Below are 26,527 nucleotides of genomic sequence, written 5' to 3' on the forward strand. Positions count from 1 at the left end.
TAAAAAAGTTGGTGCTTTGACAAAAGATTTGATGGAAAAATTGGTGAAAATCGGCGATGGAAAATCTTCATGGTGCATAAAATCCCTACTTGATCTATCAAAACACACTCTTATGTTATCTTACTAGTGTTGTTTTTCAATAAACTTTGTAAAAAAGATCCATATTCAAAGTAATTTTGCTTAAATTACCGTCAGAAGTTTCATTCCTTATGTCACACCATAACCTTAAAAACGGGTGATTTTGGTCGTTGAACCACGATACAGGGCTCAGAAAAAATTGATTATTTTGTGGTGTGGCGCATAGTGGCAGCAGATTTTGTATTGAAATGAATGATAAACTGTTCTACTACAACCTGTATAATGTTTTAGCTTGAAGACTTTTGAAGCTTTATAAAAAAAATCGTCTTTTATAAAAAAATTATGATTTTACATGGGTTTTTTCATACTTTCACAGTTTTTTTATTATTTAAATCTCTAAAACGTTGAAAACATTTAATTTTATAACAATAACAATAAAATAAGCTTTCCGAAATGGTAAATTTTTTTAACTTAGGTAGCTTAGTTTAAGAGAAAAAAATTATTAAAGACAACATAAAAAATTTGAAAATTTTTAATTTTTTTCTCACATTTTTGACTTTGACAGGCTGTTGCTCCAAGAATAAAGGACTTAGACCCATAATATTTTGGTGTTAACTAAGTTTAACCCTCTATTTTAAGAAAATAATAACAATTTTTCAAAAATCTAAAATTTTTTTTTTGACTTTTATCCCGGCAGTTGCCCAACGTGGAATGCCTGTTTATTCGCATCTATCCAGCTTTGTGGTGAAATAGTTGATCGTTTATATCGATCATGTAATTAATGCGATTCACAGCTAGCGATATCTTCTTATTGTTTTGCGAAGGTCTCATATTGTTCAAGAGTTCAGTTCTACAAGTTGTATAGCTAACTGCTCGTTTCTGTAATCTACTACAGTAGAGACGTAACTGATCATCTTTCATATTATTTCTGAATAGCTGATGTAAACTGCACACAGCTGTAGAGCTACATTTATCAATATACATGGATTAGTTATCATATTACCTCATTTTAATAATTAATGTTGCGTGTCAGGATCCAGATTAGGCCTGCATAAGTAAACGATACAAAAGCGATTTTCTTACCTAAAAAGGTTTTTATCTCACTGTTGGCTCAAGCATAAGTATTTTATCACCAGAGCCACTAGGTTACGATAAAAATCATAAACTCAGTCACTAAAGACAATATAACAACAAAATGAAATGGCAAATGTAATCCTTGAATTGAGGAACTAGACTGTAGCACTCATAAATCTTCTTTTCAAATACCAGTTATTACAGTTGAATTGCCATATTTTCGTTTGTATAACAACCGGCAGCGTAAATTCACCGCCAATCCGCCAGATGTATAACAGAACTTCTTTTTTATTATGTTCACTATTTCCAATTTCGTTCAATTTGAATTAGATTTGAAATATTACTCCACATATATAACCATCGAAATAATTTAAATCTGATTATTTTTTAACTAAAAAAAGGTTGTTATACTCGCTGAAATACGGTAAATTTTATATGCAGACTTATACGGGATTTTTGCTATCAAATCAAATGTTTATAGACTTTTTTCACTGTACAAGCAAATTGACGATCACAGATCAACAACCTCAGGTAATTTTCAAACGCCCTTCATTTTATCTATGTTGTTCAATTTTTTATAAGTGCGAGTCATTATAAGTTTGACATCCCTGGTGTATAACTACTAGTTTTCTACAGCCCAGTTTGGACATGACCGTAATTGTATGACCATAATTTAATGCTTATTCTGAACAGTGAAAGCAGATTCTTTGAATTTTATATCTTTAACGCACATCAAAATAAATATGGGTGAGTTATCATATGTAATTAACTACTCAGATTTTTTCAAAGAATATCTCTTGAAAATTAATTTCTCATCCGATTTCACATGACGTGTAACCGTGCCCTAATTTTGAAACAGCTGTTGTAACAGCAAGCAGCGGTCATTGTGGCAAAATGTGTGTACATTTGTCTATTTCAGAATATCTATCACTAACCATTGTTAATATGAACAATTCCATTGTATATAGTCGTACCAATAAAAGCAAGTCCTTTTATCCTAAAGAAAAATTTTCAAGAAGTTCGTTTATGTTTGTTATGACAATCGAATACTTCCCAATGACATTCAAGTTGTTGAAGAAAAAAAGAAGCAAAAGTACACAATAAACAGAGCGGCGCACCGCAGCTGGTCGAAAGTTGGTGAATTATATACAGTGAGATTAAAAATTATACTAAAAACATCGTAGAAATGGCACCCGATCAATACACCGCAGATGATGGACCACAAAATGTGTTGGAAGCATTTCAAGAGAACGACAAACTACGAGTATTTAAATTGATTGATGAACTGCAAGACGAATCCGTCACGGAGGGCGACTACGAACATGCCTACGAAGAGTATTCGGAAATATTCTCCAAATATCAGGAGCAACCACACTTGTTGGATCGAAGCCTCGAAGAAATAGTCAACAAAATCATTCCATATCTGCAAGATGCTGATGTAGGAATCGTCATAAAACATCGTGCATCGAAGTATTTGTATCAGATTTCCAAGGTGCGAACGTATAAAGCATTTGTAAAGAACTTACCGCACGAGGTGCGCCATTTACCGTTCGTATTGAACCTCGTAGAGCAACAAAATTTGGACGATTGGAAAAATTGGGAAACCCGTTACATTGGCCTGCTATGGTTATCTCTGCTGGTATTGAATCCGTTCGATTTAAGCCGGTTAGACACGTCTAATCCAGACTGTCCGTCGACAATGAACCGTATCAACGAGGTTTGCAAAGTAAATTGCCTAAAAAATGACAGCTGTACTCCGGTAGCGGCCTTTTTGGTGGCACGATTTGTCATACGAAACGATGTGAAAACGGTGTACCTAGAACAGTTTTTCGAATGGGCAATGACCGCTAACGACCAATATGTAGTGGATACAAAAATCGGTCCACTTACTGCGATTGCTTGCATTCTCAAACACGGCAAGCGAGAAGATCTACAGCCGCTCGTGAGCCAGCTCGCCGATTGGGTGTTGCATTTGGATTACGATACAATATCCAAAGATTTCACAATCTACAAGGGATGCATTAAAATTTGCCAACGCATCGGGCTAGTGATGTTACCTCCCAAAATTGCAAAGTGGCGATATCAGCGAGGAGCGCGCTCGTTACTAGCCAACGTTCAAAAGACAGTTACTCTTAGCTCGTTGAAGGAAGCGCAACAATCTGAGTCCCTCTCGGAATGCACCGAGGAAGAAGACGATGTTGAAGACGAGGAAGTGCCAGCAGATATTGAGGAAATCATCGAACGACTTTTACTGGGGTTGAAAGGAAACTCAACCATTGTCCGTTGGTCGTCAGCGAAGGGTATCGGAAGAATAACGAACCGTTTACCGAAACTGTTGGGCGATGAAGTGGTATCATCGGTTATTGAGCTTCTCAACCCCCTAGAGCCGGATGATGCTTGGCATGGTGCATGTTTAGCATTGGCCGAGCTAGCCAAACGTGGATTATTGCTACCGTCGCGCTTGTCTGAAATTATTCCCTTGCTATTGCAAGCTTTGGTGTACGATGAAATACAAGGATATCGCAACGTGGGGCAAAATATTCGCGATGCTGCATGCTACATGTGTTGGGCATTTGCCCGAGCCTACCATCCAACAGTACTGCAACCGTTTATTGAACACATCGCTTCGGCTCTTCTTGTGACAGCCGTATTTGATCGAGAAATTAATTGTAGACGAGCCGCCTCAGCTGCATTCCAGGAGGCGGTTGGACGGCTAGGAAATTTTCCACATGGAATAGATATTCTTACAACGGCCGATTTTTTCTCTGTTGCTGTGCGAAGTAATGCTTTTCTGCACATAAGCGAAAGCATAGCTAAGTTTGACGAATATAAGTGTACTTTAATAGGTGAGCAATCGTTTGAAACAGATCAACGATACCATACTATTTTACAAATCTCTTGCTGAATTTCAGACCATCTAGTTTCCCGCAAAATCAATCACTGGGACACGAATATAAGGGAGCTATCTGCTCAGGCGCTGAGCAATCTTACCAAACATGCCCCCTGTTATATGCGTGACTCGATCGTTCCGCAATTGTTTCAGTTGGCAGAATCAACGGAACTCAACACACGCCATGGTGCCGTGCTAGCTTTGGGAGAAATAATTAATGCCTTAAAAAAGCTTGATGAAGATGATAAGTCCTTCTTGAATGATAATATCAGCAGTCTGGCAGGCCAATTGATTGGCAAATATCGACAACGCGGCCAATTCAAAGGAATGAGCGGGACGTATATGAAACATGGTTGCGCCAGCTTTATTCGAAACTGCAGCGATGCATTATTACCGATTTCCCAACGGGACGATATAGGTAATTTAAAAATTTACAAAAGCATCATTTGATGAAACTACCAACGATCCCCGTTCTCTCCGTTATTTCTAGAATCCTGGCAAATTTTGCTTGACGAAAGTATCGTCGATGAAAAATCAACTACCAGAGAGCAAGCGACACTCGCGTTTTCAAAGTTTTGTGACGCATACTATAAAACCGAATCAATAGACTATTTAAGCAGTTTGATCGACAACTACATACGAGAAATGCGCGATACGCAGATTGAACATAAAGCGCAGGGAATTGTGTCCTCGCTCGGTGCTTTGCCATTGTTCATGCTGGAGCTACGTTTACGCGAAATCGTCAATGTGATCGATGAGAAAACGATCGTACCAGAAATGTTTGCAATAGGATACAACCACTCGGAACTGCGGCGGGATTGTATCCGTGCGCTGATGAGCATCGTAGAAACGGTTGGTTTTGCACATTCGTCTAAATTTAGTGAGATACTTTGCGGACCTGTCTTTAAATGCTACCTTCGCGCTTTGGAGGAATACGCGCTTGACAACCGTGGAGATATCGGGTCATGGGTGCGCGAGGCTGGCATTAATGCGCTTTACGCTTTTCTTACAAAATGTCCGAGCTCGTTAATTACACCTCAACATGTCCAACAAGCACTGGTAGCCATTTCAAAGCAGTCCGTCGAACGCATTGATAAAATACGGGCTGTTGCAGGGAAAGCATTTACCGCGCTTATCTATCACGAACCGCAGATTCCACACGTGGACCACAGAGAGCAATTGCACAACATATTTCCTCGTGATACTTCCGACATTTTGTGGCTTTTTCCACATCACACATTCCCAATGTTCATTGAACTCCTTGGCGTGCAAACGTATACGGAAGCCGTATCAGCTGGGCTGATAATGAGCGTAGGTGCTCCAACTGAATCACTTCATACTTGTGCGTCCAAATTGCTAAACGATTATCTGAAAACTCACCAGACATTCATCGATGGTTTTGGTGCAGTAGTGCTGAAGATACTGCAAGAAAAAACGACCAAGGATCCACTGTTCAGTTCGTCCACGTGCCAATTCCTCTCTAAATTGCTAAACTCTTCCGTTAACGCTAAAATATTGTTGCGTTCTGAGGGCGGATCTGTAGATTTTGCTGAACCCATTTTTAACCTGGTCAATGCTCTGATAACACAAACTAAAAAACACATCGAATCAATACCCGTCTATTGTGCGTTAATGTTAGCTCCCAAAATATGCAAACGGGTGCTTAGTAAGCTCGTGGTGTATCTTGGTATGTTATGCGTAAACATTCGTCGTGAAACTGCCCTAAGAATGTACGAAACATTGCTCGTGTACGGAGATCAAACATCTATCCCAGAAGAAAATCTAGACGAGGTGCTCGTCTGTTTAAGTGAGGAAAAATGGGATGGTGAACTGGAAGAGGCACGGCAAATTCGCAACAAATTATGCACACTAATGAATATCAAACCTCCAATTACGAAGATGAAACAATAATTTTTCACTTGTACTGCAATAATAACTAATGCAATAAATCCATTTCGCTTGGTACTGATAACAACACATTTTTGTCATTTTTAGGCTGACTCAAAATACATGCCTCATTAACATAAAATATTCGTGTTTTATTTCTGTGAAATAATAGTATTCAAAGAAATATGGATTAAGCATGACTTGTTGAACCGTTAGGTCAAACATTTTATCTCAATACATATCCTCATTAACTACCTTCTGTTTATTCTGGTAATACTGATACTCAAAGAAATTGTGCTATACGGCTAGCAATATGCTTAAGTAAGAATTGATTCAAACTTTACTCAGCACGAACGCAACACAATCGTTTCAAAGTCATATTTTAAATACAACAACACAAAGATGAGAGATACCTTGTTCAAGTAATGTATTTAAAAAAATTAAAATTCAATTTCTAACGGTTAATGTTTAAGGTTTGCTTTTTTGATGATTTGCAAAGAAAATATCAGAGAACATAATGAAATATAATCAATATTTATTTCACTGCATGATTCATTTCAGTATTTTAAAGAAAATCTTCAACGATTGTATTAACAAATCTCCAAAGGCTTGTTATATTTCAACGAAAAATCCTCATACTGACTGAAGTATTCGAGCAACTACACTATACGGGGCCGAATGGTACTGTTTACCATATGACCGTCATAACATGGACGAATCTCATTGCGGCAGCATGTAATAAAAGTTTAAGTTTATAATTTTAAGTGAAAGCGGTCAGAAGTACTCATTTTCAATGTTGGAGTAAGATCTTCGGTGTACGCCGGGTTCACGTAGCGTGGCGGAAGTGGTATAAATATATTGAATCTCTTATTATATCGTGGCATAACCCCTAGTGAAAAGATAAGAAAAAAAGAAACAGTGAAGTACCAAGCAAAACAAGCCTTTGACGAATCAGGCCAAATTACATAAAATCATAGCATGTGGTCTGCTACAGCCGGTCCTTGAACCACAGCGCTATATTACTAGCTGGCTGTGGGATGAATTATTTGTAATCTCAACTCCGAAGATCTCTTCCAGATATAGTCCTCCTCAATGCTCAGAAAACAGGAAAAGTGTTGTTAGCGCTCACAAATTTACGAGTAAGTAGCATATACAATTCGTAAAAAAAATTAAGAGATATTCACCGTAACTCACACTCGATTAGTTTGAATGTTTATAAAACGAAGTTGTTTCAGCATCTCATCCCAACTAAATCTAACCAAATGAAATGTGTTGCTAAAGTAAGAACGTATTTTAATGCTGATGGTATTTTGGGACATTGTTCTTGTACGTCACTGAGAGTGTCGTATAAGAAAACAAAATTGGGTTTATCATTCCTAAATCTTCCAATTTAAAAGACATCTGCATGTTTATCTAATGATTCGTGCATAGAACAATCAAATGCAGTAGAGATAATTTAAAAAATGACAATTTCCATATCATACCACGGTTAGCGACGGAGACTCACTATTTCAAAAACTGTATACTAATAGCCTGCTGCTAGCAAAATTAAAACAAATGCTTTTAAGTGTAGATTGGGGAAAAACATATCATTCATGTTCCGATCGATGGGATGATCTATCGATGGATAAGACATTTGAAACATGTAACGTTAGTTTTTGCAGCACATTTAAAGATACTATTTTACATTCACATTTGCTTTATTGCAATACATCCCACTTTTTGTGATGTGAAGATATGATAGCTTCACGTTGCAATAGCAGCGATTGTCCCAAAAGAATTTCTTCATTCACTTTCTAACTACGTGTGTGGAATAAGAAATCAGCCTTCAAACATTGAAGTAGCGCGCATAATATTCGTGGAGTTGATTGAAATGTACAACATTAAAGACTTCACGTTCGGTGCAAAACTTTAGTCGATCGGCAAATTATATTCACTTATATTATGAAAAATCCATTGGATTTTTATAAAAAATTTTGTTTCTGCAAGTTTTATTATTTCCTTTACATGTTACAAAAATTGACAAAGGAAGTATTATTTCGAGATTATTCAACAATTGCTTTTCATAAGATTATTTGGAAAGCATATATTTGATGCACCAACATATAATTTTCACGATTTATTCAAAAATGCATTATCATTTTATGTATCCACAGACACGTGATTCATGTGGGAGGCCGCTACAACCGACATTCTTCCATAAATGGACCCATGGCGTTCTGTAACCGCACGCTTGCCAAGGCAGCTTTGGGAGCTTGTTTTCTATTTATCCTGGTGCACCACCTGTTCAATTCTAAACTAGACAGCTCCAACGGATATGCAGGCCTAAAATCAAGGTACGTAATTTCATGTTGAAAACATGTGTTCTGATCGTAATGCTAAAGATTAATCTTCCAATTAGTGCAACGCAATGGCCGAAGCGAACGCATGCAAGTGTGGAGAAAAGTTCCGCTCCTATCGAACACTCAATGCTAGATAACGATGAAAAAGTGAGCACAATTCCGCAGTACGCCAATAACCAACAAGTAAACGACACCACTGTCGATAATGCACAACAAAATCAATCGCTAGGGGGTTCGCAAGCTGTAAACTTACGGCTCAATAATTTGAAAAATCAAAATGTGATACAAAAGGTTGATACTGAACCAACCAAGCGCACCGCTACGTCGTCTGAAATCGACACAAACAGTAATAAGATAAACAGTAACTCCTCTCGTGTTATACCTTCTAAGCATGATTCAAACAGTAATTTTAATGATAGCGTAGTCAAGGATAGCGGGGTCAACGGTGGGTCACCTTATATTGAAAATATAGGCAACAATAAATCGTCAATCGAATCAGTTAACAATATCGGCAACTTACCAGCAATATCGTCCCTTAAATTGGATGTTCGGATAAATGCCTCACCCCGGATAGGTGATGCTAATAGCGGTCGGGATGATGATTCGCAAAACACTGCTAATCAATTTTCGGCGACAAGTGGACTAGATAGTTTGCTGGACAAGTTCACGATAAATAGCTGTCCTCCGATTCCTCCAAACCTAGGCAAGTTGCTGTACTTTTCTATCATTCTAGCAAAACGAATTTTGCAGTACGACGTAACGTTCATTTCTCGCTTTAGATGGACCAATAGATGTGGACATAGCGTTTGAGCCGCTCACCACGGTGGAGAAACGATTTGCCCATAAGCTCCAACCAGGAGGCCAGTACGTGCCACCAGACTGTACCGCACGGAATCGAGTCGCCATCATCGTACCATACCGCGCACGGGAACAGCACCTGCCAATTTTCCTGAAGAACATACATTCGTTGTTGATGAAGCAGCAGCTCGAATATGGTATTTACATAGTGGAACAGACTGCTGGATCCTCGTTCAATCGGGCCGCATTGATGAACATCGGTTTCGTCGAGGCGATGAAACAGAAGAACTGGGAATGCATGGTATTTCACGACATCGACCTATTGCCAATGGACGATCGTAATCTCTACACCTGTCCGGACCAACCTCGCCACATGTCTGTTGCTGTCGATACTTTTGGGTTTAAGCTGCCGTATAGCACAATTTTTGGTGGTGTTTCCGCTATGACCGAGAAACAGTTTAGAATGGTGAACGGTTTTTCCAACTCTTTCTGGGGTTGGGGAGGAGAGGATGATGACATGTCGAACAGGTATGCTAAAAATCCATTCATTTGCATGCATGTTTCCATTCATTTCAATGGTTATACACTTAATACTGATTTATTTTCTCTTTCCTGCATCTTTTTAGGTTGAAACACGAGGGATTTCATATAGCACGCTATCCTATCAACATAGCTCGTTACACGATGTTAAATCACAAAAAAGAAAAGGCCAATCCTAAGCGGTAAGTTAGATATGTTAAATTTAAAAAAAAATTCAATACCAACATCTCCTTTGCACGTTTAGATATGAAAAACTAGTAAATGGAGCAAAACGGTTCGATAGTGATGGACTGAACTCGTTACACTACCAACTAGTGAATTTAATTCGAAAACCACTATACACCTGGATTCACGCGGATATAACTCCAGATGTAAGTCATATAATAAATACATATACTTTTTTATATTTGATGCCCGTATAGATTAACCACTTTTATAAGTACCATCTGCAAATTTATATCCTATGATTTACTTATATAAACATACGTTGGATATTTAATTACAGGGTAGCTGATGATTGTCGTTTCTAGCGGATTGGCTAGGCTAAAACGAACCAGATGATATGCATTCGCACTAATCAAACAAACGCCGAATATTGGGTTTAGATGGTTTTACAGCGTGAGTAAACCTTAACGTATGTTGCCTGTGTTCATAAAGAAACATTCATTTGTTTACAACCAGTTGCAATATCGCATCTGTATTAGATGAAGAAACGTTTTTCCATCCAATGATTCGTGAATGTGCTTCACATGCACACCATCAAAAGGGACAGCTGTTGGTATGGATTCCCAGAGTCCTGCTCATCCTATCTTTCTCCATCGGTAGATGAAAGACAAACAAGTAAGGTGTATCTTTGTGTTTCACCTTTACGATACCAATCACGATGTTACATGCTAAAGCCTAGTAACGGATTTTTGCCGAAATGTATTTATATACCTCTTATTCTGGTAGCATATGCTTTCCGCGCTCGTCAAAGCGAATGAATTTTGCAAACCAGTAATACTGTTTCTACCCTCAACATTACCCCAACTTAACTGTGGTGATAGCAAATGAGCGCAAATTTTAATCACTCATCTGTGTTAATTAACTTAATCAAATGGCAAGAAATCTCCACGAAATGTGAACTGTTTGATATTAGATAAAATATCGTTTAACGGAAGTGAACCGTAGATCTGATTTCAAGTAGTCTTCTAGATTTAGACAGATTTTACAATTGTTTTGTATAACTCTACAACGCAAATATATTTGTATAATTTAATGCAGCAGAAAATTTCCATTCATAGTATATTCCATTCAACAAAACAAAACAAAAATCCAAGATAATTAAGGTAATAATAGTTGATACGCAAACGAACGCAACAAATAACAATAAAAACCAACGGAGCTTTACTTACTAATGTTTGCGCGAAATGGAACATCTGAATAAAATTCGTTCAAACTTAAGCGTAGGCCGTCAAAAGGGCACAAACAACTATTTGTTAGTTCCGTCCGGCTCAAAAAATTAACTAATCTTAACGGAGCACAGATGCGAAGAATTAAATTAATTTGGGACGATCAAACATTAACGCTGGTTATGAAAAGCCGGTAAATTATGAGAAAAGACACGCAATCACTATTTAAATTTAATGAGAACTGTTGTCAAGAAGATAGTGTCAGCGAGAAACAAACACTAGGATTGATTTCCTAGCAAAGTTTCATTTTACTAATATCGCTCCCGAAATAAGCATCACTCATGAGAGATAAGATGCTTAAATGTTATATTACGTTAGTGTTATCCCTTATGCTATAAGTTGAGCGACGTACGTGATATTAGTCAAGCCTCTTCATTTGTGTATCGGACAATGTGTATGATATTTTGAATTTTCCATGATTCTCACATTAGTGACCAAAAAGACAAATGTACATCGATAAACGTCTCGGTATTATTTATGAAAATATTGGATGGGTTCGAAAACATGCTTTTAGTATAGAAAACACAAACCTAATCAAATAGTCCTTCGAGTTTATTACTTCAAAAGTAAGCCAACTGAAAATATCTTGAACATTATAATCTCCAGTTATTTAAAAACGCACACAACAAAACCAATGTAGAAATCTTAGTATGTTAAAGCTCCTCTTAATCACGTGAAAATAATTAAAATCGCAATAAACGGTAACAATACACCATTACCGGCATTTTATTCTATTATCATTTGTCTGCATTTCCGAATCTACTACTACTTGCTGTACAAAAAACATTTTTGAAATTTGGTTCCATTATATCATTTGCTGATGCCATTTTATTTGTGGATATCATTAAGAACGTTCATTAGTAAATAATTTTGATAGTCAATATCCTTAAAACATTTAAAAAACGAATGACTTCAATAGCGTAAGGTTCGTAGGGCGGTTGTTGCTCTAGCGGTCAACATAGTGTATGCGCGAGTGTGTGTTTATGTTTATGTATAGATCTATACTCCGCTTGTCATAATGCTACATCCAACATGGCAACTAGACTATTGGAATATTCAATTTATTGGACATTGCCAAGGATGCGTGCCATATGGCACATATTTTCTGTTTTAAAAGGATAATGAACTCGTCCATTTTTTAAATACTAAAAGATTTAATTTTTTCCTAAATCATCTAAAGGAAGCAGCGTTGGAGGCCGAAGGATTGTTAACCACAAAGTAAACAAGGTTGGACCGTGAGTGATAATGAACATGACATTTAATGAATAGGTTTTTACAATATAATTTACAAAAAATTAAATTTTATCGCGATTAACACAATATGCTCAGTCCAGATTTACAGAAAAGTAACGTTCCAGACAACGAAAGGTTACGAAGAAAGTTGTAAAACGTTTTTACACCAAACTAGCATTCAAATGATTTTTTACCCATACTAAAAAATTATTGTTCGAATCAAAGTCATAATATTATCAAACATTAATAAATAAACCTCAAAATAGGTACGTTTTTGATACTACTACTCTCATACTAAAGATTGTTCTTACCTTTTCGATAGACCTACAACAGTAAAAAAGTGACTCATTGTCAAATGACTCTTGGTTGCCCAACCTGACGTATATCGAAATTGATCACGGACGGAATGCCCTCGTTTTCTCCGTTGCTCTTGAGTTTTTGGACTGATGAAAAGTTTTCGAGCTTTTCATCTCACACTTGATTTTTTGTCCATCGTTATCCTTAAACGTTGGTACACTGTATGCCAATTGGGCTGATAGCGAAAAAGCGACTCCAGCTTAATGAATATTAGCTAAAAACTGTACCACAAGTACTCTTGAAGGAACATTTTTCATTGGGACGTATTATCACGGGCACACACACACACAAACACACAGTCGCATAGTAAAAATTGAGACTCCGCCACCGTCTGTCCCGCTGCAGGAAAAAAGAATCTCGAATTTCGATTTTCACCGTCGTTTCTATTAGGTGGGTTTACATTAAATATGTGCCGCGAGTGAGTTATTAGAATCGGACAAAGTGATCGTAGTGCGACGAAAGTTACGTAGTAGAAACAGCAACCCGTCGAATGTACACGGCTCCCCAGTGGTTCGACGCATCGGGCTTGTTGATTCGGGAGCAGAGAAGCTTCCAGCCGCAGTGTTGTCGACACTTGGTGTATGCTCAAATTATCCTGTGCCAACGAAAGCGTTTGTTACTTTGATATGAGGCGGCGTGTATTATAGTCTATCGAGTTGGCGTAAATGGCCGCGGTAATGTACCGAATGTACCGTGTCGTTTGAGTTGGGACAATCAACCTGCGCCCGGTTGGCTGAATGTAACGGTGGGTGTCGATATACATGCATTTGTCCACCGTATCAGCCGTCTAGCCAAAAAACCGCCACTAGCATTAGCGCCGCAAAAACAACTATAACGAAGACCGAACTCTATGCAGTGCGGCGATGCAAGAATTAACCTGTAAGGTGTGATCCGTCGAACAGGCTTGCATAGTACGAATATTCGTAGAAATCTTAGGTTCCACAACTGCGTTGCATGTTCCGCGTGGTTAAGTCTCGCTTCTCCGCATTTCGTATGTCTCGTATGACAAACGTCCTTACCTGGATTGATGCATGAGGTGAGAAAAACTTACACGTCATGGGCACAAATGGAAGGATAATACCTGGAACTGCCGGAAAACATCCTGTGCCGGTGAATTATTTTGCATATGTGTGTTGTTTATTACTACGTTTCCAATGGACCTCTGGTTAAAATAGCCTTTTTTCTTTTCATTGTAGGAAAATCCTGGACTTGAGTAGCTTTACTTTGGACTTATATTCTGCCCCTCCTGCGGTATCCGACTGCTGGCTCTCAGTTTAACTCAGTTTGAGCTGTGGCAAACAGTAGTATTGAGCGTTGAAGCAATCCCTAAATCCGTTGATTTGTCAACAGTCCTGTAGTAATATCGGGGGTATACGCGGCCTCCTGGGAGTGCCAAGTCTTTTCAACCGGATCACCATCGATTGCAGCAGACCGATGGAACGAGAACGGGAACGGGAGCATGCTATCAGTGCGGCTGGGGCCAGCAGTAGCAGTGGACGAATGAAACACCTGAAGAAACGTTCTCGCAAAAGCAACAAGAAATCTAAGAGAAAACGGCGCAACACGACCTCCGATGTGGATGATCTATCTTCTGCTTCGTTCAGCGAGGAGACGAAACGCCGTCCGCGATCACACAAAAGTGGCGATGCGTACGACGACAGTAGTGGAGACATGCGAGGAAGTCTCGCGAATAGAACGGCATCGTCCGGTACGAAATCCGGCGTCGAGTATTCAGACGTCAGCTCGGACGACTTTTCCGCTCCAGAAGCGGGCGAAATTGAAACGGACATCTCAGACGCTGCTGAAGGTAGCGGAGCTGCCGTAAATAATGGAGCGGAGGGTTCGTTTTTCAGTGGAGATGAGTCCGATAACGATGATGGAAGAACATCAAAAAGTGAAAGTAAATTGCATCATCGCCACCGCCATCACCGACACCGAAAGCCTCTGGTCGACGATCCTGAGAAAAATTTAAATTCGCATCGATCTAGCTCCAAGCGCTGGAGTCGGACGCCACAATCTCAGAAGGTTTCAGAGATGGACGCGCGCAGCAACACGCCATCTCTACCAGATGTGGGGGACTCAAGCAGAAGAGGAGGAACTATGGTGGATACGAGCGGTGGCATCGCGGCATCTTCAATCAGCAGCTCATCCAGTCGATCGAAACGGATGAACTCGATTTCATCCGATACTTCATCGATAAAATACCACAGACAGAAGCGTCGCTCTAAGCACAGCGGTCTTAAAGGTGTGGACGATGAACAAGACTCATTACGTCACGAAGATGACGACGATGACGGAGGAGGATTGGCGGGGAATGGAGGTGCCGGCACAGAAGAACTGGATGATGAGGACGACAATGAAGAAAATGACGAGGAAGAGGAAGATGACGACGAAGAGCTGGACGATGATAATGAAGAACTTTCGCTATCGAGCCGGAAGCGGTTAAAGAAAAGCAAAAAAGAGAAAAAACACAAGAAAAACAAAAAATCCAAGAAACGAAAGAAGAAGCAACGCACTAGATCGATATCGAGCATTGAGACGATCTCGGAAAGCGAAGGATCGCTATTGGAATCTATGACTCCACCACTGAAACAGTCGCCCGTTTATGGTGTACCAGGCGGCGATGGTAACAAATCATACACTCCAGTTCACAACGACACTAGCCTTACTCCAGTCTCACCAGGTATGGTAGCAGCATTCGTAAGAATAGTAACCGTATCATGAGAATGCCTTTTAATGCATTTGGTTTCCCATCTTGCTGATTTCTATAGGAACTCCTCCGTTGTTAGATCTTCATCATCATCATTCTACGCGACACTCGCTGAACAGTCCATACGATAGTCATGATATTACTACAAGAAGCCGCAGTCCTAACGACCGGGATCGTGAACGTGAAAGGGATCGGGATCGAGATCGAGATCGATCATCTAATGCGCCCGGTGTAAGCGGCAACAGTCGCAAATTATACATCACGTCCTCACCTCACACTCCACCGGTCACTAGTTATCATAAGAAAAATTTATCGTCTTACCATGATCGTTCGCTGGCACAGCAACAGCACCACATTAGTCCAATTGATCTGGATAGTCCGCCACCACCAGCGCTACGGCACCGACGAAGCAGCAGTCATCGAGAAAACAGCAGACGCCGCAGCCAGTCCAATGATCGAAGATATAGCGCTAGACGAACGCCTTCTCCAAGTAAGCTTTTTTTTCTTTGTTTGTTTTAGGTGGAATTCTGCAAAGATTGCAGTCATGCTTATGCCGGCAAAAATTGGAAAATGAATACTAATCACACAACTCGCTATTCAATCGTCACAGATGGTCGGCATAAACCACATACTCCACCACCCACGAAGCGTCGTAGGGATCGATCACCACCGGAGAAAGACTACTATCGGAAAACAGACAACCGTGGTGGTTACAGCAAACGCGAACGAGAGTGGGACGACCGACGAGTAGGCGAACCCCACAAGCAGCGCTACAACATTAGGTACGAATTGGACTATACTGTTCAATATGATAGTCCGGGTTCAAAGGAAAAATGTAACTGATAAATTTGCTGTTTGTGTACATTTTTCATCTTTTTTGTTTTGGTTTGTTTGTTTGTTTGATTTTGTAGCAGAACTCCAAGCCCAAGCAGCAGCCGAAGAGTTCGTCGGACGCCTTCACCACCACAAACGAGCAGAACGAGATCGTTACGGAAGGCAGGATATTATAGCCCTTCTCCGGAGCGCGGTGGGGGAGGAACCGTTAGTGGTACTAGCTATGCTTCAACCCGTTCGAAGCATCGCTCACGAAGCCCCCGGCGATCGCCTCCACCATCTGCTACTAACAAACGCTACTCTAGAAGCAGATCCAGGTCACCACAAATGCCTTCAGCTAAAAAGTTTGATCTGCAAAAGAAAATCACCGACACTAGCTTCTTTGCGGAACTCATTAAGGACAAACACAAGCGCAATAAAACGCTGCTAGAGATTCTTGAAAACAAGAAAAAGAACGATGCATCTGGTCCGGAAGGAACTGCAACAACTAACAACAGTGGCTCTGCGTCGTTGGATGGTGAGGTAAACGAAACTGGTGCACCAGATGGTGCGCCGGGATCGGCCGTAACGTTGGATAGTACCGGTGCAAACGGTTACAAGGACAAACCGTCACATTCTATGTCAAATTTAACTGATATTCCAATGCCGGATTCAACGGAATGTTCCACCCATTCGGACCAAATTGACGGACGGACTGCAGCAATGCCTACGACTTCCGTTGCCGACGGACAGAGCCGAAACTGTTGCGACGTCAATGCCAACAGCAACGGTGGCAGCAACAGTTTGGTTTCAGATTCACAAATACCTGTGATAACGAACAGTGGACCCCATCATCATCAGCATCATCCACTGTGCCCTTCAGCGTCTTCTGGTACCGATCTGCTGCATGTGGCAGCGAATACTGAATCAATGCAGTCGACCGCAAATACAGCGGAAAGTAACAATAACGTAAACAGCGGAACGGCTCTGTCTAAGCCAAAAAGTCTTACAAATCTTCCAATGCCACCGGGTGTTAACGTGGCCGAGCTAGAAGGCGCGCAAACGCCCAGCCCAACCGGACCAATCAGTCCCGTCGCTGCTGTGAGTTCTATGAAAGTAATGCCCATTCCCACGCTAACGACGACCGGTGCCGTTCCGCTTCCGGTGGCCACTAACGCCGCCGGTATCAACAAACAGCGCTCCGAAAGCCACAAACCAACCACACCTAACGTGTCTACACCGGCAGCGGTTCCGTCGGGCGCATCCACTGCTGCCTCTGCCATGTCGGTGGCCGGAAGCGGTATGAAGAAAGGTTTACTCAATTTACCCATGCCGCCAATGGTACCCGGATCGGAAGATCTCAGTGGCGATGAAGATATTGGCTCACCTGTACTGTCCAGCCAGCGTGATTCCTCGCAAAAACTGGCATCATCGTCCGGGCAGTCTGGCACAATGAACAACAATAACGTTAGCTTAAACAACAGGTACAAAACTGCGGTCGCCGGAACGGTGTCCACGGTATCTGCGCAACAATCCAGCAGCGGACAGAGTAAGGTAACCCAGCCGCGCCCGAGGATTTTAAACCGGCGCCATTCGCGTAACATGACAGCGCCCATGTCGGCTTCCGGAGGAAAGGACTGGGGTGAACGATGCGTCGAAGTGTTCGATGTATTGGAACAGATCGGCGAAGGAACATACGGCCAGGTAAGCCCAATTGCGAAGCACTCAAGCAAGTTCGATGTTTAATTTGTTCTCCTTGTTTTGGTGGATGGTGCGTTCGCAGGTATACAAAGCCAAGGACCAGCAGACCAACGAACTGGTGGCATTGAAAAAAGTGCGCCTTGAGCATGAGAAGGAAGGCTTTCCGATAACAGCGGTGCGGGAAATAAAAATTCTTCGCCAACTTAATCACAAGAACATTGTCAACTTGCGGGAAATTGTTACTGATAAGCAGGATGCTCTTGAATTTCGCAAAGATAAAGGCTCCTTTTATCTGGTGTTCGAATACATGGATCACGATCTGATGGGATTGCTCGAGTCGGGGATGGTTGATTTCAACGAACAGAATAACGCTAGCATAATGCGCCAGCTGCTGGACGGGTTAAACTACTGCCACAAGAAAAACTTCCTGCATCGTGACATCAAATGTTCCAACATTCTTATGAATAACAAGTAAGTGTCCCATTGTGTCTCGCATCGCTGCTCCAGTGCAGTGCTGACATAAGAAGAAACGAAACGATCCTCACATTGCTTCCTCTTGCAGAGGTGAGGTGAAACTTGCCGATTTTGGACTGGCGCGATTGTACAACGCGGATAATCGTGAGCGACCGTACACGAACAAAGTGATCACCCTATGGTACCGACCCCCGGAGCTGCTCCTGGGCGAAGAACGCTACGGTCCTGCAATTGACGTGTGGAGCTGCGGATGCATCCTCGGCGAGCTGTTTCTCAAGAAACCACTGTTCCAAGCGAACCAAGAACCAGCCCAGCTAGAAATGATTTCGCGTCTCTGTGGCACCCCAACGCCGGCAGTCTGGCCGAACGTCATCAAGCTCCCTCTGTTCCATACGCTCAAATCTAAGAAGCAGTACCGTCGAAAGCTTCGAGAGGATTTCGTTTTCATGCCTACCCCATCGCTCGATCTGCTTGATAGCATGTTGGTGCTGGATCCAGACCGACGCATTACCGCGGAAGATGCGCTCAAATCCAACTGGCTGAGAAACGTTATACCTGACCAGTGAGCATCCAGTTCGCAAAATGCAAAATGCGCTCGTGTATGAGCTAATACGAGCTGTTTCTCTTTCAGATTACCTCCGCCGCAGCTACCGACATGGCAGGACTGTCACGAGCTTTGGAGCAAGAAGAGGCGGCGTCAGCTTCGCGAGCAACAAGAATCGGCGTTGAATCTTCCTCCCGGCAAACCATCAGGCAGCACAATCAAATTAGATGGCATTACTGTACCCGGGCCCGGCGGTCCTACCGGTATTAATATGCTATAAAGATGTGTGTTGCTGATCCGTGCATATCGTACCAATTAGTTTTTGGTACACAGACGCTGTGGATTGGCTAGCTTTCGTTTCCAACATTCTGGTTTTAGCGCGAGTGCATGTTAAAATAGTGATATATCTTAACGTACATGTACAGCTAGTTTGTATAGAACTTTAAAACACACCTCTAGCCATCGCGTTATTGAGAATTTTTTTCTTTATGCTGCATTCTTCCTGAATGTACGGCTTTTGATGCATAATTTTAATACGTTAGGAATAGCATCAAATCCCTCACGATACTTCCTGCTGCAAAAGTGTGAACCCAATGGGAGAAAAAATGTTACGTGAGATTTAATCACAAACATATGTTTTCAGGTGTATATTATGAGAAAAAATTGAGATTTTCGTTCGAAAAGCGGAGCGGAGAACAAGCAAGTAGCCAGTACGAGTAAAAGGACTGTGTGCGATCTACAAAATACTATATGTAAAATGCGAGAGTGTTAGATAGAGAATAATGAATAAGCCAACACTCAATAGCAGCACCGTAACAAATCACCAGAATCTGGAAGTGTCTTAAAGGAGGAGATGTAAAGAAATTCCAAAGCAAGATAAAGCTCAGCAATTTGCACTGTCGTTGGTCATTGACACTGTTCTATTACTCTAGGATGAAATAGATCATTGAGCGCCTTTAGCGGGTATATTATTGAGGAAAAATCAGCAATAATAGGAGCGACAGAATGCGGCGACTGTTCAGACAGTGAGCCAATGGCATGTAAGCCGTTTGAACGGTTGTGCATCTTATTCTATCATCTGAATGTTAGATAGAATGAACGGGGTAACAGGGACGGCGGTACGCATAGCCAATTAAGACTTGCAGTATATTTCCTATATTGTACAGTAATAGAATATCATGATCTGTAAATTTGTTTAAAAAATACTACATTTGGAAAAAAAGACCTTGCCTTTCTACTAAGAAGGTATGCAACCAGCGCATAAGCAAACCTACTCTTCCGGGCTAGACTCGGAGTATATTGTAATTAAATATGCGAACGATCAACAGACGAACACAGGCTAACCGTGGGTGCGTTTAGCCACTTTTATTTTCGCATAATCTACTAACTGTAGGTGACCTATGCTATCAGAAAACAAAACTGGTCCTCAAATCAACGCAATATGAACAACGGATGAAGGATAAAACCAATAAACACAAATCCAGAACAGTTTCAGTTTATAAATATATAGTTTTACCGTCTGCTATTTAGTCAATCCAGATCCTGGTGTAGGCTGATGACAAGAGTTTCATTGGTTTACGGCTCCCCTCTGGCGTACGGAAGGAACGAATTACTTCGACGATCATGCCGCTTGCATGCAAACTGAATGCAACACCCAGGGTGAATACAGTGTGCGGAGAGAACTGTGAAATGAATCATTGTAATGACCACGAAAAATGAATTTGTGGTCGTATGCATGCGCATGTTCTCACATACGCCCGAATGAATGCAATCACCTACCTACCAAGATTTCGTCTACGCCAATTACAAATTTCGTGCAATCGGCAAGAAAAGTATATTATTAAACCATTCAAGTTACATATATGCATTGGGTATGCAAATTGGTAAGATAATCCTAACTTTATTTACTAATAGTCCTGCGCCTCTGTTAAGTGAATCGAAGAATCCGAATCTTGACATCATATACAAATTGGGTGACAGGGTACAGAGCACCAGCTAGAGGATCTGCTGTTTGCACAGGTAACTTGTGGAATAATGCCTACAAAATTTCAGTGAGGGAAATAGTTGTAAGTTAATCCATCTGTGTGTCCTTCTCATTGGTACAACGGATATGCAGAAGGATTATACGTTCGGTCTGTAGTTTTTCGCTGCGATACTAAAATGCTACACTCGTCCTGTTCAATTTGCAACGGCTCGGCGTCGTCAGGAATCGGATGCAGGAATGAAGCAGGATCTAATTTACCATAGACAACGTGAGATTGTCCAAGCATCACTCTCCAAGGAGCACACGAAAATGGGGCAAATGGCAGTGGAGGACCATGGAGAAACGTCGTCTTGGAATGGACCGCAGATAGCAAAGATAAGATAGATACTTCGTTTAGGATGATAACAAAAAACTGTGCATATGATGAATGAGCAAGTCTAGGAGTTGGACCATGTCTAAGGCTGGTAAATCTTTCTTAATCTATCAGCTCACGTCTCTAGAATAGTACAGGAAAATAGAATCGACATTGGACAGAAAGCTATCACATGTAAGATTGCAGCGTAGTTTGATGGGGATAGCGATCGTACGGGAATTTTTTATTAATCACAATGCATGTTTTGGTGATTACGAAAAAAACAACAACTGAATGAAACATTTATGATCCACCCGAAAGCTAGAAAAATTACAATTCGACGGAATCCTACGAAGCTCTTACTAGCTTATATGCATTTGTATAACATAAATCATTTGATATTCATGCGTAAATTCATTTCAAAAAAAGATTTAGCATGCAAACATGCATACGTGATATTTAACAAGGGATCGATTTCGCGGTCCTTTACGTGATCGTGGTCATATACAGAAAAACGGTTAGGTATCCGAGATGCCATAACACTTAAGGCTTAAGAGCTTGCGCTGATACTGATACGAAAGGACAACTGTAACAACGCCTTCTACGTACTGAATACATGATGATATAAGAAACGATAGCATTATATCACTATTGTTTAGGAGTCCAACTCAACTGCTTAATCTGGTCGATCAAGTAAGCCTTCTCGTCATTGAACTGCTCGGCATCTGGACGATCGGCGAGAAAACGCGTCAAAAAATGTACCAGCTTCTCCTGGTTACGCAGCAGTATGTGGAGTATCGGATTGGGCTTGTCAGGGTTAGCGATGAACAACTTAAATACGTGGAATGCCTCGTACTGTATGTTGGCTGATTTGTCCTTCAATATGTTCATTATCTGTTTCAAGTGTTCCGGGTTGGAGATGTAATTCGTCAGCACCGTCGAGTTGTGCGAATCGAATAGAATTTCGCCAAGTAGCTTAAGACTTTGCCGTCTCGTAACATAATTTTTCGAGCTGAGCAGGTCCTGGCAGTGGATGAATATCTTTTCGTAGTTCTGTTCGAGAAACACGGCACACAATATCTTGTGACGGGTAAGCAACTCCCTGAAGGTTGAAAAAGCATCCGAAGCGATGTCGAACGTTGACACTTCGACGTAACGAAAAAAGTTGAAAAATTCGTCTCAGTTGAGCATAATTTTGGCGAGCGCCTCGTACCGAGCGCACTCGCGCAGCATAAAGCCGCAGTTAAGAGCTATTTCATGTTGCTCATAGCCGATCATTAATGTGACCAAAATTTCCGGATTCGCGCAGATATATTCCACCGTAGGCAAACGGATACCGATCTGCCTTGGGAGCACATTGTTAAAGATTTTTGTCACGTCCTTCTTGCTCTCGAATCCAATGCGGTTCAGGTTCCGTATCAAAAGTAGTAGCAGATTTGTGCTATATAATTCGTGGATCAGCTGAGACACAACGATGTTGGTCGGCGGCTCAATATCGGACGTACCGTACAACTTGTTCTTGACGAGTATCAAGTGTTTGGTAACTTCCTTTTCCGCCGCCTTTACGGCCTTCTTGTCAGCACATTCCAACAGGCTGACCACCTCCTGCAGCTTCTTTACCAATTGTTGAGAACTTTTCTGTGACTTACCGAACATTGGCATAATGGGGAATGGCCGATAATTACGATGATATTTCCTTTCCTATGTTATTTCCTTCTCAACCACTGAATGTCGATGGAGGGCTGACTGGATTAATTACCCTGTACAACTTCGTCTACTATAATTGCAAGATCTAGTGCCAACTCGAAGGCTCTCTTTGTTCGGGTTCTAACGTTTCTAGTCTTCAACACTGGCTCAATACAATTTATCGCCAAGCACTTGTGCTGCAGTTGTTCTGAAAATTGATGTGAAGAATTAGTTTTTACGTTTTTATTGCGCATAACCTGCTTGGCAGAGATTAAGAATTTCTCATTACCCTCCAACAGACTAACAAAATAAACCCAGACTACTTCGGTACCTGATAACTTTATTATAATAATTTTGATTTCACTTCATGTTGCGTTAACGCGAGACACTATGCCTGCCGAGGCAATAATGAACTAAGCTCAAATCGAATGGTCAATTCAACGTGTAAAATTTTAAAATAGTTTCAAGGCATGTAATCTAAACCTAAATTAGTATTCCAATATTCACTGTTCTACGTTCAACCAAAATATAAGGGCATTTGTAGCCACAAATAATTGACAGATACAGTTTAACAATTGTAGAGCAATCTTTGTTGTACACTTCTTGCCGCATGTTGCCAGTATCATCCTGTGTGTGTGATGAACTAAAGGACTTTCAGATTTTGTTCAAAAATAGATTGTGGTTCAAATAACACCTAAACGGTTTCATTTAAAAAAGCTTGACAAACATTTTTCGATCATAGTTTATGAGAATTAATACACTTAAAATTACCATAATCAGATAGAATTTATAATTTCAGTAAATACCATTGAAATAGCAGAAAAAGAGAAAAAAAGAAAATAATATTACAATTTATGTTACTTACGTGTAAATACAACTGTGATTATTGTTCAGCATCTAAAGTTTAAAAATTGTTATCCAAATATTTTCGCTGAATATTCAAACGCTCAAATATCGGTTTAGTAATTTAAACGTCGGAATATATGGAGCAATTAATACAACATCATAAACATATATCTACGGAAATATAATGCCAAGCTTATACTGAAGAAAATAAACGTCATTGACAGCTGAGTCCTGAAAGTGCGACTGTGTTGCATACATGTATGTGTGCGTGGATTGAGAAACACGGCGCAAGTAGTAAAAATTGTTTACTTACATATCGTTCCTTTTGCGCATAATGAACCAAAAGCTACAATTCATATGCTGATAATCGGTGTGAGTGGCTTCGTTTAGATAAGTGGTAACTAAGCTGGTGCGGTCAGCAATCACAGCGCAATATTGAGTTTCATTATTCCTTCAACACAGTGCGAAACAACATTCGTCATTTTGTTCTGCGATCCAATAACACTTCACATCCCACCTATCGTTTGAGATTGCTGTGTTTGTAAATCTTTATTCGTTTGGATTATTTTTCAGTTTCCATTTACCAATACGATTCAAGTGAAAACAGTGATTATTCCCAATCGTAGTAAACTTTGCGGCAAAGGTAAGATTTCAAGAAATTTATTTGGTGTTCTACGCAGTTAATGTCCTATTTGTTATATACTTAAAAACTATCTTCATTTTGAGCATGATACAAGATCATCAGGATCAGCAAAATATGTACTGAGTGCAATGAACTACTCTGTAATTGATGTGTGTATCCGGAGGCCATGCATATCTTTAATTTCCGATTTGAGAGTTTCCGTTATGAGCCTATGCTGTTTAACAGTAGAAAGCCCTTTGAATTCTTTGGTTTCAACGTATATTTCATACATGGAACCACAACCTCCAGAAATATCATTGACTACGATGCTCTTCGCCTGACAATCAAAGAAAAAACGTTGTTGAGTGTCATTGTACTTAGCATGAGATAAGATAATCTGGCACGGTAATCGATCATCGACCGTTTTACACGCCAAGAGAGTATTGTTGTATTATCATTTATTATTACTATCATCATTGTTGAAGAAACCTACCTGTGGAAATTTTGCCTCGAGAGTTTTCCTCAATGTTGTTTCAGAATTTTTCATCGTTTGTGAATTTCCCGACCAAACTCGACTCAATATCTGGAAAACAATAGATGAAAAAATAAATTTAACAACTAAAACTAACGATGGTAATGTTTATGGTTTTTCAAGTTATATCCTTAATCAAGGTATGCTACTTGTTAAAATATCTTACAGAACCGAAAGTGAGAGTTATGTTTCGAATATTATGCTTCATTTTTATGAAATTTATGAGCTGTTGCAATTTTTTCAACTCACAGATATATACCGGTTTCCATAACTTCGAAGCATGAATCCACTCATATTAACACTTCAAATGGCTTAGGCCTACTTCAATGCACTATATATTATAAGAATAACACGTTATAAAACAATGACAGCGCTCCGTGGTAGACTGTAATACTAATATGTTATGAAATCTGTGCTTTCCTATCTCCGGTGGTCGGCAAACCGGTGTTCTAGCCTATGTCCTTCTTCAACACTGATTAGAAGTTTAACAGTATATATGCAACATACAAGAGATATAACAAAGTATATAATAATAGTGTCTGTTGTCGATTTATTGCTTGTATAATTTATAACTGCCTATTTTTCGGTCTCGGGGCTGTTCTCCTTCGTTCCTTGTAAACACATATGCTCGTGACAAGAATATTATAGCATGAATCAGGCTGGGTCATTCGGTCATTTTGACAGTTTGCGCTCACAATAAAAAGAGTGAAACGAAAAACGTGCAATATTTGTGCAAATTATTTCTCAACAGATGGCGCTAGTGAATATTTGAAACAAGTGCTGCCAGCTTATACTGTTTCGCCGTTAGCTGCTATTAGGTATAACGAATCATTCAAATAATGCCCTAACGACTTGCGCACAATTGTGTATTTGTTTTGAGACTATTCATACTAGAACGTATTAAACTGGCTTTAATGAATACTGTTGTGAAATGCTAGACAAAAAAGCTAATTACCATTGCAAATGCAGCTAAATTTAGGTTTAAAACTATAATTGTTTCATTTCATTCAAATATTTCATGTTTTTTTTTCACAATTTTCTTTTTGCCTTGTCATAGTGAAAAAAGATATCTTTTTCTCATCTTCCGTTAAAAAAAATCAACAATAAAACATAGACAACCAAGCAGCTAACTGCTTTGAGTGAATTCTTCATTTTTGTACATTTTACCTTAACCTTCTACAAAAATTCAAAAATGCTCTTAATTAAATATATTGCGCTAAACCTATGCAACGTTTTTTATTCTTCGCATACAATTGTATGGTTTCCATGTGACGGTATTCATGAGACGATATTTTTCGTTGGTTTCACTCTATTTACAAGAGCTCTTCTCGAATCACATATCCATCCTCGGGAGAAACTTGTTCGTACATGATTCCCGTGACGCCGTTGAACAGAGAAGAGTAGAGAAGACAGGAAATTCCGAGAAGTCTGCAACTTCTCTACATGTGGGAACAAGACCCCCCGGATGAGAATGCTTGACCCAACGGTTGGGTTTTCGTGTTTTCTTCCACTCGCATCTCTAGACATTCCTGATGCTGGGAGAATGTAAATGAAAAAAAGAAGAAGCAACCACTCGTTTGCACGTGGAAGCTTGCCTGGCGTTCTTTTCAATT

General features: G+C 40.3%; 5 protein-coding genes across 5 annotated transcripts; 3 read left to right on the forward strand and 2 right to left on the reverse strand.

Annotated features, from left to right (window-relative positions):
• The first annotated feature begins 2,338 nt into the window (after positions 1-2,338).
• On the forward strand, positions 2,339-5,953 carry LOC128724298 (tubulin-specific chaperone D). The gene is made up of 3 exons (XM_053818028.1): positions 2,339-3,998; positions 4,065-4,460; positions 4,533-5,953. Exons 1-3 carry the CDS (start codon positions 2,339-2,341, stop codon positions 5,951-5,953), a joined length of 3,477 nt encoding a protein of 1,158 aa, XP_053674003.1.
• Positions 5,954-8,140: 2,187 nt separating this feature from the next.
• LOC128724300 (beta-1,4-N-acetylgalactosaminyltransferase bre-4) lies at positions 8,141-10,662 on the forward strand. The gene is made up of 6 exons (XM_053818029.1): positions 8,141-8,269; positions 8,314-8,974; positions 9,051-9,597; positions 9,696-9,791; positions 9,854-9,980; positions 10,561-10,662. The coding sequence occupies exons 1-6, from the start codon at positions 8,141-8,143 to the stop codon at positions 10,660-10,662; spliced, it is 1,662 nt and encodes a 553-aa protein (XP_053674004.1).
• A 3,311-nt stretch (positions 10,663-13,973) lies between these two features.
• LOC128727561 (cyclin-dependent kinase 12) lies at positions 13,974-19,172 on the forward strand. The gene is made up of 7 exons (XM_053821488.1): positions 13,974-15,333; positions 15,422-15,850; positions 15,971-16,126; positions 16,262-17,877; positions 17,957-18,345; positions 18,437-18,910; positions 18,980-19,172. Exons 1-7 carry the CDS (start codon positions 14,085-14,087, stop codon positions 19,170-19,172), a joined length of 4,506 nt encoding a protein of 1,501 aa, XP_053677463.1. The 5' UTR covers positions 13,974-14,084.
• Positions 19,173-21,876: 2,704 nt separating this feature from the next.
• On the reverse strand, positions 21,877-22,890 carry LOC128724301 (protein Mo25-like). The gene is given in 1 exon segment (XM_053818030.1): positions 21,877-22,890. A coding segment is annotated over 1 exon segment (1,014 nt).
• A 1,543-nt stretch (positions 22,891-24,433) lies between these two features.
• Positions 24,434-25,209, reverse strand: LOC128726203 (bolA-like protein 3). Its single transcript, XM_053819997.1, has 3 exons — positions 25,164-25,209; positions 24,876-24,965; positions 24,434-24,719 (listed from the first exon to the last, which is right to left on the reverse strand). Exons 1-3 carry the CDS (start codon positions 25,206-25,208, stop codon positions 24,537-24,539), a joined length of 318 nt encoding a protein of 105 aa, XP_053675972.1. The 5' UTR covers position 25,209; the 3' UTR covers positions 24,434-24,536.
• Positions 25,210-26,527: the final 1,318 nt, after the last annotated feature.

Source organism: Anopheles nili, chromosome 3 (genome assembly GCF_943737925.1).
Source record: "Anopheles nili chromosome 3, idAnoNiliSN_F5_01, whole genome shotgun sequence".
NCBI lineage: Eukaryota > Metazoa > Arthropoda > Insecta > Diptera > Culicidae > Anopheles > Anopheles nili.